A 16,268-nucleotide genomic window follows, 5' to 3' on the forward strand; every position below is an offset into this window, starting at 1 on the left:
GGAGGGCAGCGACGCACACGACATAACCACAACGTCGAGTACCTCAAGCAGTAGTACGAGTGGGTCTGGGACATGACCTACATTCTCGGCTCCCACCTGATGCAGCACGACGCCCCTCCACCTGCACCCTCTGTGAAAGCTGAATAAAACTGTTGCTTATTGATGATTTGGTGCGGCATACAAGAGTATATAAGAGGGTACAAACCGACTTGGGGTAGGGGTACAAAATTGACTTGGACTAGAAGTCGTATACCATAATGACTACTCTAACATCCCCCCGCAGTATCAACGGCAGGCTCGACGACGTTGAGACTGAAACAGATATCTTGAAACGGCTTAGTAGGCGGTGCCTTGGTGAAAATGTCAGCAAACTGAGCCGTAGAGGGAACATGAAGCACCCGAACCTGACCAAGAGCAACCTTTTCACGAACAAAATGAATATCAATCTCAATATGCTTTGTGCGTCGGTGTTGAACTGGATTGCTGGTCATGTAGACTGCTGATATGTTGTCACAGTAGACAATGGTGGCCTGCTCAATAGGCCTGTGTAGCTCGGAGAGTAACTGCCGATTCCAGATTGTATCTGCAACGGCATGTGCCACAGCGCGATACTCAGCCTCGGCCGACGAACGTGAGACTGTAACCTGTCTTTTCGAAGACCAAGAAATCAAATTGTTACCAAGAAAAACACAAAAACCGGAAGTGGACCTTCGAGTGTCAGGACAACCAGTCCAGTCTGCATCAGAGTATGCGGTAAGCGAGTTTGGAGAAGAATTATTGAGGTGGAGACCATGATTGAGAGTTCCTTTTAAATACCGAAGAATGCGTTTAACATGATTATAGTGAGGAACCCGGGGATCATGCATATAGAGACATGCCTGTTGAACAGCAAAAGAGATTTCAGGACGAGTAATGGTGAGATATTGGAGAGCACCTGTTAGACTACGATAGAGAGTAGGATCGGAAAAGGGTTCACCGGTAGCCGAAAGTTTAAAACTAGTATCGACAGGAGTGCGAGATGATTGACAGTCAAGCATACCAGCACGATTAAGAAGATCAAGAATATACTGGCGTTGGGAAAGAAAAAGGCTGGAGGAATCTCGAACGACAGCAATGCCTAAGAAATGATGAAGGAGTCCTAGGTCAGTCATAGAAAATTCAGATCTAAGAAGAGAGACAATATGATCTAAGAACTTTTGAGAGGAGGCGGTAAGAATGATATCATCTACATAGAGAAGTAAATAGGCAGTGTCAGAAGTTTGATGATACACAAAAAGAGAGGTGTCGGAGAGAGATGGAGTGAAGCCTATTGTTTGAATGAAGGAGGAGAAGCGTTGAAACCAAGCTCGTGGGGCCTATTTAAGACCGTAGAGAGATTTCTGAAGAAGACATACATGAGTTGGAAAGGATGGATTTTCAAAACCCAGAGGTTGCTGGCAGTAGACAGTTTCTTGAAGGGAACCATGGAGGAAAGCATTTTTAACATCAAGTTGGTGAATGGGCCATGAAGAGGAGACAGCAACACTAAGAACGGTGCGAATGGTGCTAGGTTTAACAACAGGAGAGAAGGTTTCTTCGTAATCAATTCCTTGTTGCTGAGAAAAGCCACGACAAACCCACCTGGCTTTATATCGTGAGAGGCTCCCATCGGAGTGGAACTTTTGGCGAAAAATCCATTTGCCAGAAACAATATTTGTATTGGGAGGACGAGGAACAAGTTGCCAGGTGTTGTTTTGAAGTAAAGCATTATATTCTTCTTGCATGGCAGCGGCCCAATTGGGATCAAGTAGAGCAGTTTTGTAATTCTTTGGAAGAGAAGTGAGAGATACGGAGGTATGAAGGTTTAGGCGGTCTTGGGGTTGATGAAATCCTGATTTGGCCCTAGTACGCATGCGATGATCATTAATCGGAGCTGCTGTAGGAATAGCACGAGGGGGTAAGGTGGGCACTGGTGAGTCCGGCGTAGCGGAAGAGTCGGACGAAGGAGTAGGGCTGGGTGGTGGAGTGGGAGCAGGGCTGGGTGGTGGAGTGGGAGTAGGGGCCGGGGGTGTTGGGGAGGGAGCAGGGGTCGGGGGGTTGGGGAGGGAGCAGGGGTCGGGGGGGTTGGGGACGTCTCGGGTGGGGTGAGTGTATGGTTGGGATTGGCTATGGTGGGTGTTAATGGTGGTGGTGATAAGTTGTGTTCGGCAGGTAGGGGAGTATATAGTTGGAAAGGACGGGGAGAGGGGGTGTTTGCGGAGGTAGGGGTGTTGGATGGTGTAGTAGTGCGTTGTGAGAAAGGAAAAATGTGCTCAGCAAACGTGACATGACGAGAGACATGAACGTGTCCGGTGTGAAGGTCGAGACAGCGATAGCCTTTGTGCTCGTCAGAGAAGCCGAGAAAAGCACATGGGATAGAGCGTGGTGACAACTTATTTGCAGAAGTGGCGTAGGCATTGGGAAAACAGAGACAGCCGAAAACACGAACCGCGGAGTAGTAAGAAAGAGGGAATAATAGGGAGTAGTGTTGGGTTTAGTTTTAGAAGGTCGAATATTTAGAAGGAAGGTGGCCATGTGTAGGGCTTCAGCCCAAAACTTGGGAGGCATAGATGATTGAATGAGGAGAGTGCGAACTATATCATTGAGGGTGCGAAGAGAGCGTTCTGCTTTACCATTTTGAGGGGAGGTGTAGGGACATGAGAACCTAAGCAGGATGCCTTGTTGTAAGAAGAAAGTACGATTTTTAATGTTATCAAACTCGCGACCATTGTCACATTGGATAAAGCGAATTGGGAGGAAGAAGTGAACAGACACATAACGTTGAAAATTAAGGAAAAGAGAATGGACCTCGGATTTGTTGCGTAGAGGAAAAGTCCAGACAAAGTGGGTGAAATCATCTAGGATAACAAGGTAGTATTTAAAACCCGAAACACTTGCAATGGGAGAGGTCCATAAATCATAATGTATTAATTCAAAGGGATAAGTGCTACAAGAACTAGAGGAACTAAAGGGAAGACGCACATGTTTGCCTAATTGACAAGACTCGCAAAACACAGAATTATGAGAGTCCCTATGACATGGTATGGTAAATTCACTAAGCATAGAAGCTAAGACGGCAGGGTTGGGATGGCCCAAGCGACGATGCCAGAGATTGACGGAGGCCAGCATGGATGTTGGAGGGGTGGCGGCAGGAACTCCATTAAGAGAATAAAGATCACCGGAGCTATTGAAGCGAGCGATCTCGGCCTTAGTCAGGTAATCCTTCACAGATAAACCAAAAGGGTCAAATTCAGCCGAAACTAGATTGTCGCAAGTAAATTGGCGAACAGAGATAAGATTTTTAATGAGGGCGGGTGCAACTAGAACATCGCGAAGTAAAAGAGGTTTGGTGGAAGAGGGAAGTTGAGCCTGACCAACACAATATATAGGAATAGATGATCCATCTCCAAGGATAATGAAAGGGAAAGGAGATTTAGTGCAAGAAGATAACCAATTACTAGATGCAGACATATGACTAGAGGCCCCTGAATCAAAGATCCAATCCGTACCTGAGTTTCCTTGTGCAGCAAAGTTATTCATGGCCTGGAGAAAGGCAGCTTGATCCCAGCTCGGCGTCGCAGGTGAGGGTGGCGTCGGAAGCAGTGCCGGCGGATACGATGGTGAAGGCAGTAGGGTCGGCTGGGGAGTGTAGTAGGCATTGGCCGGCTGTGGTGGGGGTGGCGGCGGGAGCAGGGCCGGCTGAGGTGTGTAGTAGGCGCCGCCGTCGGTGCTGTAATGACCATAAGGAGCATACGTCGGGGTGGCGTGATAGGCATTGGCCGGCTGTCGGGGGTTGAGAACCCCGGGAGCACCAGTAGGCGGCCGAAGGCCGGGTTGCCAGGCACCTGAGTATGCCGGCGGAGCCCCGAGGGTGGACGGAGCGGACCAGGGCATGGGCCATGCTTGAACAAGCCCCGTCCAAGGATCATGAGGAGGCTGCCATGCAACCGTAGATGGAGCACTGGTGGGTGGTGCAGGACTCGGTGCTGGTGATGTTGTAGGCGGAACCGAACGAGTCGACGGCGGCCTGTAGATAGGGTTTTTGCCAAGGTAGTTCGGACTAGGACGCCAGCCTGGGGGCGGTTGAACAGATGACGATGCGGACGGCCCGGCGGCAGGAGCCGGCGTGGAAGGCGGCGCTGGTGTAGACGACACAGGAGGACGAGCCGCAGCATGAAAGACCTTGGGGCGAGAGTCCTTGCGAGCTTGTGTTTCCGCCGCGAGTTGTAGCAAGGAACGAACTTCAACGAAGGTAGGAGGGGGCCGTATCATCGGTATGAACGAGGCTTGCTTGTCAAAGTCTTCGGTGAGGCCGACGACGACGATATTGATTAGCTGTGAGTCGCTAACTGTATCGCCGAGTTCGCGGAGCTCATCACCAATGGTCTTAACGCGCTGGCAGAACAGGTTCACCGGGGCGTCTCCTTGCACCATATTGCGAAGCTCGGTGTGGAGAGCGTTTTTCCGAGCGTCGGTGTTGCTTTGGAAGAGCTGACGGAGGGAGTGCCAGATGTTGGCAGCGGTGGCGCCGTCGTGATCGAGCATGTTGAAGATCTCGATGGTGATGCGGGTGTAGAACCACTGGACGATTGCGAGATCGTCTTTCAACCATTGCGGATCGTCGGGGCGGAGAAGACAGTTGGCGGCGACATGCGAGCGCAAGTTGCAGCGGCCGAGGTGGAGATCGAAGAGATGTCTCCAATGGTAGTAGTTGTGGGCGGCGAGATCAAGAACTATGGGATGTAGGGGCTGACGTCGGAGATTGTGTCAGCAAGAGATATTGGTGCGGCGAGGATGGGTGCAGGGTAGTTTTGTGGAGCTATGGTGAGGGCCGAGAGAGAAGCGGCCGTGGCCTTGGCAGCCTTGGCGATGAGTGCGGCCCGGCGCTCGAAGTAGGCGGGCGGCGGCGGCGGCGGTGGCGTTTGCGGAGCCATACCCTAAACCCTGGGACCGGTATCTGATACCATGAAAGCTGAATAAAACTGTTGCTTATTGATGATTTGGTGCGGTATACAAAAGTATATAAGAGGGTAGGGGTATAAAATTGATTTGGACTAGAAGTCGTATAGCATAATGACTACTCTAACACTGTGTGCCGCGAACATCTCCTTCTCCTGTTGCTCAGCGCATTCTAACTGCTCGATGAAATACCCACGCGAGGTTTAAATTGGAAGGAAGAAGAATATTTCCACGTGGATGATGACCGGTCCAAACCATGCCAAGTTAGCATCAAAACTGCTTTTGTTGAGTCAAGGGACTAGACTAATTTGGTTTGAAAAGTTGAGGGACTAACATTTGCCGGTTTTAGAGTTGACGGATGTTTCTATATTTTCGAAAGAGTTCGGGGACGAAAAATATATTTTTCCCGTGAGAAAATTAACCGGCAAGGTGGCATTTGAGTTTAGCACGGCTTACCGACGCAATAGTGAGCGTGCTGACGAATTGGATGAGCTGTCCAACACACCTGTCGTGTGCACAGCTGACCAGCCCTGCACACCACCTACTCAAACCCAGTAGAATGGAGGCTGCTACGCCGCCACCCCGCTCCACCAGCCAGACCACACTCGCTGCACCGCAGAAGATGCACCAGCCTGCACCGCCGCCAAAGCTCCACCAGCCCGCATCGCCGTCCTCGCCCACCGTGGCCAATGAGACCGCCTACCAGCAAGAACCACCGCCGCCCTCCATCGCCACCGCCAGCCAACCAGATGACGGCCTCCAACCCGCGGCGTCGCAGCCCGCATGGCCCGGCGGCCAGATTTGGTCATCGCTGCCAAGGCAAGCCTCGCCACCGTTAATGTCTGCCACGCAGTTCGAGCCAGCGCAGCGTTGCCGCGAATGCACGCTGGCAGCACGCCCGCCCACCGTCGCGCCAACCGCCACGCCACGCTCTGGCTAGGGGGAGCACGCCTGCAATGCCCCATCGCGGGAGGACACCAGGGCCCCGCCGATGCCGGCACCGGTCTGGCTTTCCTCGATTTTGCCATGTGGCGGCGGCGAAGCAGGCAGGAGGAGGGGGGCTCGCGCGACAGATCTAGGACACCCTCGTCGTCGCTGCACGGGGTCGACGCGAGAGGGGTCAGGCCGGAAGGTCTGGGACGCCTACGGAGAAACTACAGGTCCCTCAAGGAAGATTCCACAAGACTTGGCACACAATCCGAGGACTCTCCTCTCGATCAGACCATCTCACACTCAAAAACAAAAATTGTAGCAAAAGTTCAAATAAAACATGTCAGTTTTGAGAGTAATTAACATGAGAAAACTTGATGAAGAAAATGTGAATAAACATATGATTACGTTTCCAGCCATCATTTCCCTGGTATGTTTGCCGATCGAACTGAACTGAAATTCATCAAGACAAAGGGCACACGTCCAACACAAGATAGGTGTATGTCATCACAGCCCTAAGCAAGCAGCATCATTAATTTCCCTAGCGAGGCAACTAGTAATTCACGAGGTCCACGATGGCATCCAGCTCTAAGTCAGAGAATCCAGCGGTACTAGGGGCGGCGGCGGCGGGCATGGTCACCAGCTGGCGCCGGCACATGGGGCAGCTCCCCTTGGCCTGCAGCCACCTCTCGACGCACCGTCCGTGGAACCGGTGCTCGCACGGCGTCTCCTTCCACGCCGCCGAGTTGTCATCCTCCATGCAGATCGGGCAGTCGTGCCCGTCGGATGGCGCGTCCACCGTCTTGAGCGACTCGGCCACCGCCACGGTCAACGGACCCGCGACGCTGACGTGTGTGGTGACGTCGTTCGTGTTTGCCTCGATCATATGGCCGAGGCGGACAAGCTCGCGAAACATGGCATCGGCATCAGGTAGAAAGTCATCTTCTTGTTGTAGTCGTCGCAGCAGGTCTTCTACTTCGGCCGGGAGTATAATGTCTTGCACCGCTTGTGCTTGTCGTTGCAGCAGTTGGAATTCGTCGGCGATATCCATGCCAATCTACGCCGTCAAGGAATAGGTAACTCGATCGACGATTCCCCGCGGGCTAAGTGTGTTTGTAGTTGACGGGGTGAGATTGGATCGGGAGGAGATGTTTGGGGAAGCGACGGGAGCGATCGTGCGTCTGCCGGTGTGTTTATAGTGGTATCGCCTCGTATGTAGGGTATACGTGCTGGTGTCGAGGTAGGATTCTTTTACGTGAGCAGAAGTGCTACTACGATCGACTCCTTTGTTCTCTCGGAAACTGAATACCCAACAGCCTTCGATACATGCAGGCTACCGATAGTGCCGCTATTGGGCCGGCTGCAAGTTTCGTCACGCTTTTTGTTCTAAACCCGGGCATTGTCCAGATGGGCTGGGTTACACGCAAAGCCTGGCTTCTAAAGCCACCCTTGGCCCGGCCCGACTAACGGAAAAGTGTTTATTTTCGTTTTTTTACTGTATATTTAGCATCTGTTTTGATTTTTAATTCGTATTCAAAACCCCTGACAAATCAACTTATGACACCTGTAAGTTCAAAAACCATCGTTAATTGCATGTTTGTATTTCCAAAATAGCGAGTCGGGCCAAATGAGCCTACATGCAGTTTTGTCACGCTCTTCGTGTCCGGGTGGGACCGGATCACGGGCAAAGCTTGAATTCAAAATGTCAGCTTTGGCCCGGCCCGAGCATTGGAAAAGTGTTTAATTCTTTTATAGAATTAATAATGCAACATTATAACTACTAGCAAAAGGGCCCGTGCGTTGCAACGGGTAACAAAACTATGTATTGACCACTTATTACAATTGCCTAAAAAAACTTATTACAATGAGTATTGCTAAAAAAACTCAGTACAATAACTGTTGAGTGCATGAAGATTTTGACCGTCTCGTGTCTAGTTGATGTACGATTCTTAGATAATAATCTAACACTTTATGAGGTAATTCATCACTAACGATTATAATTCTAATGCACAGACCAATTCTAGCATTGTGCATTCTTCTAAAAAGAAAATGTAACCATCTAAGTGAACACGCTGCTAGCTCTAGTTATCAAGGAGTTGTACTGTCCATCAATTTTATTTCATTCTGATAAACATGAAAATATTTGTTTGACCTTGATTGTCATGAAGAATAAATAAAAACATTATTATGCTTCTCAATAGCTAGTCATCATCTATGTTTTTCTAAATTACCATCTTTGTAACTACAGACCACTGCAGAGGCAATCTCTGAATTTATTGGACACCATACCAGGCAATAATCTTAAGAAGCAAGAGGCACAAGTTATATGTGCGGAGGGGTAATAAATGCATAAAAAACCAAACCACTGTAGGAGTATTAGTCTATGGATCTACATCCTTTTTGCATAGTAATGACATGGTTATTGATCCAGTTGCCAAAAATGTATCATCTACATGCTTGAGCAGTAATCATTAGTATGTGCACTGCCGAGGAAGACAGTACAGTGTTGCTAATTCAAAAATCAACCATATAAAGACCATGCTATCATTTTCCAATATATATACATTACCAAATCCATAATGTCTAGTCTTGGCCAACCTAGCTCATTTCAAGCTGTTATAGCTTGTGTTGAGTTGATCTAACCTTGTAATAAGAGGGTTGTGCTTACTTAGCCAGCACTCAGTTGAAAGAGAAAAAATATGAAGGCATTGGTTCCTGAAACCTAACCGTGTGTCCTCCTCTATTCTAACCGAACACCACTGCTCTGTTTTCTCCCCTGGCCGAGCAGTTCGTGGGCGCGTGTGTGTAACCACCAGCGAGGGACTTATTGAGAGAGACAACGGCAACACATGCCCTATGACATTCTGCAACCACCACACGAATTTAGAATCAACCATATAAAATGTCCAACGACTAAGATTACATGCTTTAAAGGCATGCAAGGACTCCAGGAGCGGAAAGGGGCCAGGTATGTGCCTTGTTTGGGACAACTCCATCAGTATGAGCCTTCTTCAATAGTTGGGCGCCGAAGCTCTGGATGCTTAAGTGAATGGTAAGCCAGCCGTTCCTTCTTCATCTACAAACATAAGAGAAGGTTTGTTTCTGTTCATACAATTGGACTGAAGATTGGAAGAAGGAAAGAAGGGGGAAACGAAACCTCAGTGGTGGGGAACGACGGCCAGCATGGGTCGAAGCGTCTCATTGACGCCACAGTTATTCAGTTCAGAGAGGGCGATGCGTCACTTACTACCTTTGTATTACAGGGACTACAACAGGCTTACACCGGCCTGAAACACTTTATACACACAAATGAAGTGCTCCAGCCTCTAAGGATGTCTTTCTTAATTTCATTTGAATACCTGTTGGACTACAACATAAGATCATCAGCAATCTTGCTAGTAGTAATGTGCAATCCCTCAAAAACATCCCAGAAGAGCTTGGAGTTTCCGCGCTTCCATATATTCCAGGGTACCTAGCAATTTAGAGACAAAGAAGCAATTCAGAAAATTCAGACCCAAAGAAGCAGTTTAGCAGTTTAGTAAACTGAATAATTCTTAGGCCGTTCGACAATTCAGCAAATTCAGACCCAAAGAAGCAGTTCAGCAGTTTAGTAAACTGAATAATTCTTACACCGTTTGTTAATTTAGCAAATTCAGACCCAAAGAAGCAGTTCAGCAGTTTAGTAAACTGAATAATTATTAGACCGTTCAGAAAAACTAAGATCTTTGAACGCTATACCATTTAACCTAGCAATCCATTTGAATGTATAAGCATGTGCAATAATCACTGCTATTCACTTCCTCATGTAAGAAATCAAATCGAAGCATGACACCATTAGGAAGAAAAGCACACATATTAGGCATTGACCGAAAAGTTTAGCAAGAAAATGTAATCTCCACTGCTCTTATTCTCTTGACTTGATCAGCAGATCGGAAGGAGTTGGAAAAGGCACAGTGCCCCATCTTCCACTTGAACGACATATGCGCAGAAAAACACCTTGATGTCTAGTCCTTTGTGAGTGCTCATTAATTCTGCTGCCCGAAACATAAACGCATGAAAGTCATGCACGTCTAGCTAGCTCTTGTTGAAAGAGTGATCTGGTGAGCCAATTCCTAGCCAAAGCAAAACACGCACTGCCCGGCGAACCGCAGGCTGCCGGCCGGTAAACCACAGTCCACGGCCCGGCGAACCGCACGACACAGCCCGGCGAACTGCACGTCGCTGTAGCACGACCACCAGCGGCGAGGAGCAGAGCACCAGCCCACGGCGGGAACTCGTCTTCCGGACGCCCGGTGACACACCCAATCCCCACCCAACTACCTGGATCGACCGGGGCGACGCCAGTAAGCAGGAGATAGCGGGATTGCAGCCTCACGACATAGAGCAAAGCAAAGATAACTGAATCGAACACAGAAAAATTCTACTGTAATGAACTGCACAGGAAACTGACAGCCGAACTTGTAAGTTCTGAATTGCACTTGACGCAGGCAAATTTTTACAACCTGGATGCAAACATCATCCAGAGAACCAAAACTCAAAGAGAAGAAAGAACTGCACTGAATTGTATTTTTGCACATCAAAAATCTGAAACAAAAATGCAAAAACTATGAACTCCATGGCAGAGGAATCCATAGAGCAGAGCACCACACTACGGTCTTCCTGGGGCGTCACCGCCGGCGCTGCTGCTCCTCTCGCACTCTCGGGTCCACGCACTGGCGGAGCGTAGTGGAGATGAAACTGGGCTACGACCCCCCCCCCCCCCCCCCCCTTTCCAAACTGATTTTTTTGACTACTAGGTATGCTTACGACTCTGGCCCAGCGCCTCCTCTCGCCTCGTCTCTGAATCAACGCGTCCGCTTCAGCTCTAGTTCCCCGATCCCCACCCTGGCACCCTCCATGCCTCCCTGCCTCCCCGTCCGGCGTCCACGACCTGATCCCTCGACGACGGCGGCGGCAGCTGACGAGCGGACCTTATCCCCTTCTTCTTGACCGGCTGATTCCTCGGCTGCTCGGTGGTTGGAGGCTTCGAGAAGACAGCCTACAGCCCTGCACACACGCACGGCAGCGTACCACGCCAAAGCCGGCAGCCCGGCATGCTCTCTGCGCCCGACGCCGTGGACACCCACGTATTTTCTTGTTAGATGTTGTTCTGGGCCCCATCTTCTGATGTTCTAGTCACTGCTTCTGTTAGTATATGTGAGAATTGAGATTTCTAGGATGATCGGATTTCTAATAACTTTAATGCCTAGCAGCATGGCAGCTCAGTCACAACTTTTCGTACTACCTCCGTCTCGGTGAATAAATCATTCGCGTAGTTCTAGGTCAACGATTTAACTATCTAAATATGTATTATATATGACAAAAAATATATATTTAGAAACTACATCCATGTAGAAATCTAGTGATATACTTTTCATGACATATAACACATATTTAATTCCTCAAATCGATGACCTAGAACTACGCGAATGACTTATTCACCTAGACGGAGGTAGTACTAAAATTTTTTAAGGTACCAATGGGGAAACAACCGGAAGATGCTGTTTTTTTTTTGAAGAAAAGGCGATGAGGGAATAGTTAAATGTCCATTAGCTCCCGATGCTCTAGCTCTGGTGCCATGTATGAATGAAAAACTATCAACTGAGCATCCTTTCTCCGTTAACAATTGAGCGTGTTCTCTCGAGCTTGAAGATTATCATGTCAAGGCTGCGCAACACAGCTTTGTTTGAGGGGATATGTAGTGTGGGTTTTTTTCATGCATATTGTGTATTTTTATATGAAGTTGGCCCCCTCTTCTATTTTGGTCACGCTACGCCACTGGGTCCACGAGACCCCTTCCAGCCTCGTGGTCGCCATGGGCGCCATGGTCGGCGATACAGAGAAAATAGGGGAGGGTACTGGAGGCAATCAGTCGCAGGGGAGGAGGGATTAGTTGCCGGCCCGGATCCGCCGCCGGGAGGACCGCTGGGGGCGGTGGGACCGTGGGAGATTGAGGGAAGCCCAGCCAAGGGCGATGAGGGGTGGCGGCCGCCGGATACAGCTCGTGGCGAGAGCTCTGGAGGTGGGACGGGTAGCCAGGGGATAGGAGGTGTGGTTCGGCGGGAGTTTTGTGGAGCCGCGGCGCGACGCGGTGAGGAGGTAGATGGATGGGGGCGCCGGGTCTCGGGAGCGCGTGGGTCGTGGGGGTCGGCGCCAGTGGGAGGGTGGGTGGCCGACGGCGCGTAGTGAGGCGGGGCGGGGCGGGGCAGGAGGTGGGAGGCAGGGCATGGCAGGAGCTGGGTGGGCCGTGGCGGAGCGCTACGAGGCAGAGCGTGGCTGCGTTATTTTCGCCTTCGTACCGGTTCAATTTAGACTACGGGTTGAATATCAAAAATCACAGGGGCCTTTGTGTAAAAACGCCACAACGGTGAACCCGGCAGCCTCATATCGTGCTTTATTATTAGGGAGAGATTTTTATGTAACATAATATTCCAACAACACATGTTTTCAAGGCTGGGAAAGGCTTTCAACTGTAATGCATTGGAGGTTAGGGTATTGAAAACACATTGAATGGAGTTTCGAATCGAATACAAAAGATTGATGGATGTGTCTGTGTTTCTTTCGAGAAGGCAGGAGGCTCATAGCAAGTTGCAATAGTGCCAGTTATTGTACGGCATGCACCGCACCAAGACCAAGCCAACGTGAACTCGCTACCACCTATACTAAAGTTCACCGAACCTGCACTCACTAGTATAGGTGAGAGCGCAGAAAAACTAATGACGCTCGCTTGAACCCGCAACAAGAGTGGCCCATGGTTGCCATACGTGCCAGGTCCCATGACACCGACATAGATCTAGCTTTCTAAGACCGACCAGCTGATGCTAGTACCGGCCGGTGGCCTTCAAGTCATGAAACACCGACACTAGCAAGACCTCCCAGTAGCGTTCACTGTGTATATACAATCTGCGAAGAGCAAAACCCACACAAAAAATTCTATTAGAAGAGGCGGCACCTAGGAGGTGATGTGGCACCTCTTAGACACTAGGCAACGACCAAATGCCTTGACTAGGGCGAAATTCTAATCAAGGCAACCAAGAAATTGGTCACTCAAAAATGAAATCATGCCATATTAACTACACAGATATCCTAAATGGGCCATACTCCAACGTTAATAGTTGGTAGTTTACTTGAAAATACAAAGGTGAACATGGTTCTCGGCATATCATGCACAAGTCGAGTACCTTTCGTCGGGGTCTCGGCAAAGGTTGCCCACCGTCACGGGGACGTCGGCTATAAACGTCCATGCCACGTGGCTCCTATCTACCGAGTGCCTTTTAATAGGTTCTCGGCATACTATGCATGTGCCGAGTTCTTTCATGTTTGTCGAGTACGTTATGCGCAGGGTTCAGTAGTGCCTCCCATGTGCCGGGTCCTGCTGTTTGCCAAGAGTCGAACTCGGCAAACACACCTTTTGCCGTGATCCCCTGTTCCGGTACTTGGCAAACATCAATGAACTCGGTAACGATGATTTTTCCAATAATATAAATAATGAATCATGGAAGATAAGCATGCATGCGTGAGACCTTTCAAATTAATCATTGGAGACTTAGTTTTCATCCATGCGAATCTCTAGCTGAATGGAGGGCTCCAACATGCATGCGACCTCATCTCCAGTTGAATGGCTCTCGCATGCACGTCGCCTCCTATGCACAAAAGAGTCATCTTTCTCGAGATAATGGCTTTTGTTGTCCTGGTGATCCCTCTAACTCACCCCCCCCCCCCCCCCCCCCCCACCTCCCCTTCAACGCCGGCAACTCCTCACACACATGCACCTGCACCTGCACCTGCACCCATTCAAGCCTCGACCGGCGGCCTCTCACGTCATCCCGTTCTCCAGCTCGGTGCTCCACAATCCACATTGTCCCAAAATCAACTGAAACGCCTAATTTTTTTGGTGGCCCGAAGAATAGCAATTACGCGATATAAGACACTATTCAATTTGAGGCTGGTTACCATACACGAGCTACACGCATGCAGGCACAATTTGCGGTCTTTTTAACGGAACTTGCACAATTAATGAACCAGCAAGGCGGCAATTGAGTTTAGCACGGCTTGCCGATGTGGCAGTTGAGCGTGCCGGCGAACTGTGTGAGCTGCCCGACATACTTGTCGTGCTTGGCCGGAATGAAGTCCATGTACATACCTTCTCGCTGCTTTCTCTCTCTCGAAACACGTCGTAGCACGAAATCGCGGGATATAAGCAGGAGCGGCTATCTTCCGGTGGGCTGGCCCCTGGCCCAGTAATGTGGTTCTTTTTTGCTGTTTTACTTTTTACTTTTTTCGTTGGTCTGTTTCGGTTTACCAATTTTCTATATTTTGGTTTATTTCCACTTTTATATTTTTATTTGATTTAATATCTAATCTGGAGGACTGCGATTTTTTTTCCAAAACTGGATGAACAATTTCCCACGGACGTGTGAAAAATTTAGATGTATGAATATTTGTATTTGTGTGCAGAACCTTTTTTAATATTAGGAGAACTCTTTTGAATGTATGTGCATTTATATTCAGGTACATGTATACTTTTAGAATAGTTAAACTTATGGTTCATGTTAATAAAAAAATGTGCATTAAGCAGCATATAGGAACACCGGACTGAACGGCAAAATATCCAGTGCTACCAACTCTTACATGCTCCCATTTAAAAAATAATAATGTTTCAAAATTTCTAGGAAGAAATGTGAGCGCTCACAAGGAATGTGTCCAAAACCCCTAAAATTTTCAGATCCAAATTCAAAATGAATATTGAGAAACTAAAAAGACAAATTCAGATGTGTGTAGTGTCGTTTTTATCTTTTGTCCCTTTGACACTATTCATCCTAGATTAGTCCTGTTTGTTTCTCATTGTGTATTTCAAATCTGGATCTGATTTTTTAGGGGTTGTAGACACATTGCTTGTGAACGTACACACAACAAAACAGAATTTGTTGACACATCTAAGTTAGTTTTTCGATTGGGATCATGGGAGCATTTAAGGGATGGTATCCCCTAACACTTTCCAATGGGACAATATTCAATGATACCTAATCTCACACTCTCATGCTGCCATTTTACAAAAATCAATTTCAAATGTATCAAAAATGCAAGAAAAATGTGGATGTTAAAAAGGAATGTGTCTACAAACCCTAAAAATCACATGACCCTTTTCCCCAATTGAACAACATGTTGAGCTGTCTGAGTCCGCCACTAGGATGGGCTTCGGAACACATATTTTACAGTCGGGCCACTATGCCAAAGTGGAGTTGATTTTGCATTTGTACTTTGAGGTTGATGAGACCTCTTAGCATGTATAATACTCTGCTGTATTTCTTAGGTAAAACCGAAGACATGCTTGTGAGGTGCCACGCCCGAACCCTCTTCCCTTTGGGTATTAGCATAGTTAGCCCCACGGCATTCCCATAATTATCAGAGAAAAACGTCCAAGTCACGGTCGACGCCATGCGGGCTTTGTAAATCATGAGAGGCATCGAGGATAAATATAAGTAGTTGAAAGAAAGTTACGTAAACAAATTTAGCATTGTTTTTTATGAATTAAACGTTAAAGAAAGAATGTAGGCGTCTAAATCTGAGGGGAAGAACCTTTCTTTTCTCCGGAGACATGAGATGCCAGTATGGGAGAGAAGGACATAGAACATGTGATGTCCATCGACATAGGTGATAGGAGCAACATGCTAAAAATACAGGGGTACGATGTAAAATGCACCATGAAGTACCAGCCTACCTCGAGATATATATAGTATGTAGCATACAAACTTTTTTTTAGAGAAGAAGATAGTATATGGGATTGAAGGTCAGAAATCTATAATCCCGAGCTCATCTGCTCCCGGTAAATAGTAAATTCAAATAAAATAGGTAAAAAATCTATTTTTTTTTGTAAAATAAAGATGTTCAACATTTCTAGGTGCTTGCAAATTTTCGTGTTGAGATGTCATCGCAGTAGCTTGGTACAAAACAAACAAAAAACGGAGCTCCAAAGTATCCAACAAAATTAGCTCCGATTTTATTTTATTTTTTGTATTGACCTCCTCCGAACTCATCTCGACACGATTTTTAGCAACCAAGTCAACCAAGTCAAGCATATATTTCTTTTGAATTTACTGCTCATTAGCAGGGGCAAATGCACCTGAACAACGAAAACGCCACCCTCAGGTGCGCTTGGCGATGTGTAGCTTTGGGGAGGTATGCACCTCTGCATCCTGTTGTACCGGCAAGGATGCACTTGTTACACACAGTTCTTTTACAGATGATTTTTACAAAAGAAGGCAGGACAAACATGTCAAGATCAAGTGCTTGTGATCGATTCAGAACAATATATCCAATGC

The 16,268-nt window shown here is 48.0% G+C and overlaps 1 protein-coding gene across 1 annotated transcript; it reads right to left on the reverse strand.

Moving 5' to 3' along the window:
- Window positions 1-6,460: 6,460 nt before the first annotated feature.
- Window positions 6,461-6,958, reverse strand: LOC109736578 (uncharacterized). Its single transcript, XM_020295791.1, has one exon. The coding sequence runs from the start codon at window positions 6,956-6,958 to the stop codon at window positions 6,461-6,463; it is 498 nt and encodes a 165-aa protein (XP_020151380.1).
- Window positions 6,959-16,268: the final 9,310 nt, after the last annotated feature.

This window comes from Aegilops tauschii, chromosome 7, assembly GCF_002575655.3.
Source record: "Aegilops tauschii subsp. strangulata cultivar AL8/78 chromosome 7, Aet v6.0, whole genome shotgun sequence".
Taxonomy (NCBI): domain Eukaryota; kingdom Viridiplantae; phylum Streptophyta; class Magnoliopsida; order Poales; family Poaceae; genus Aegilops; species Aegilops tauschii.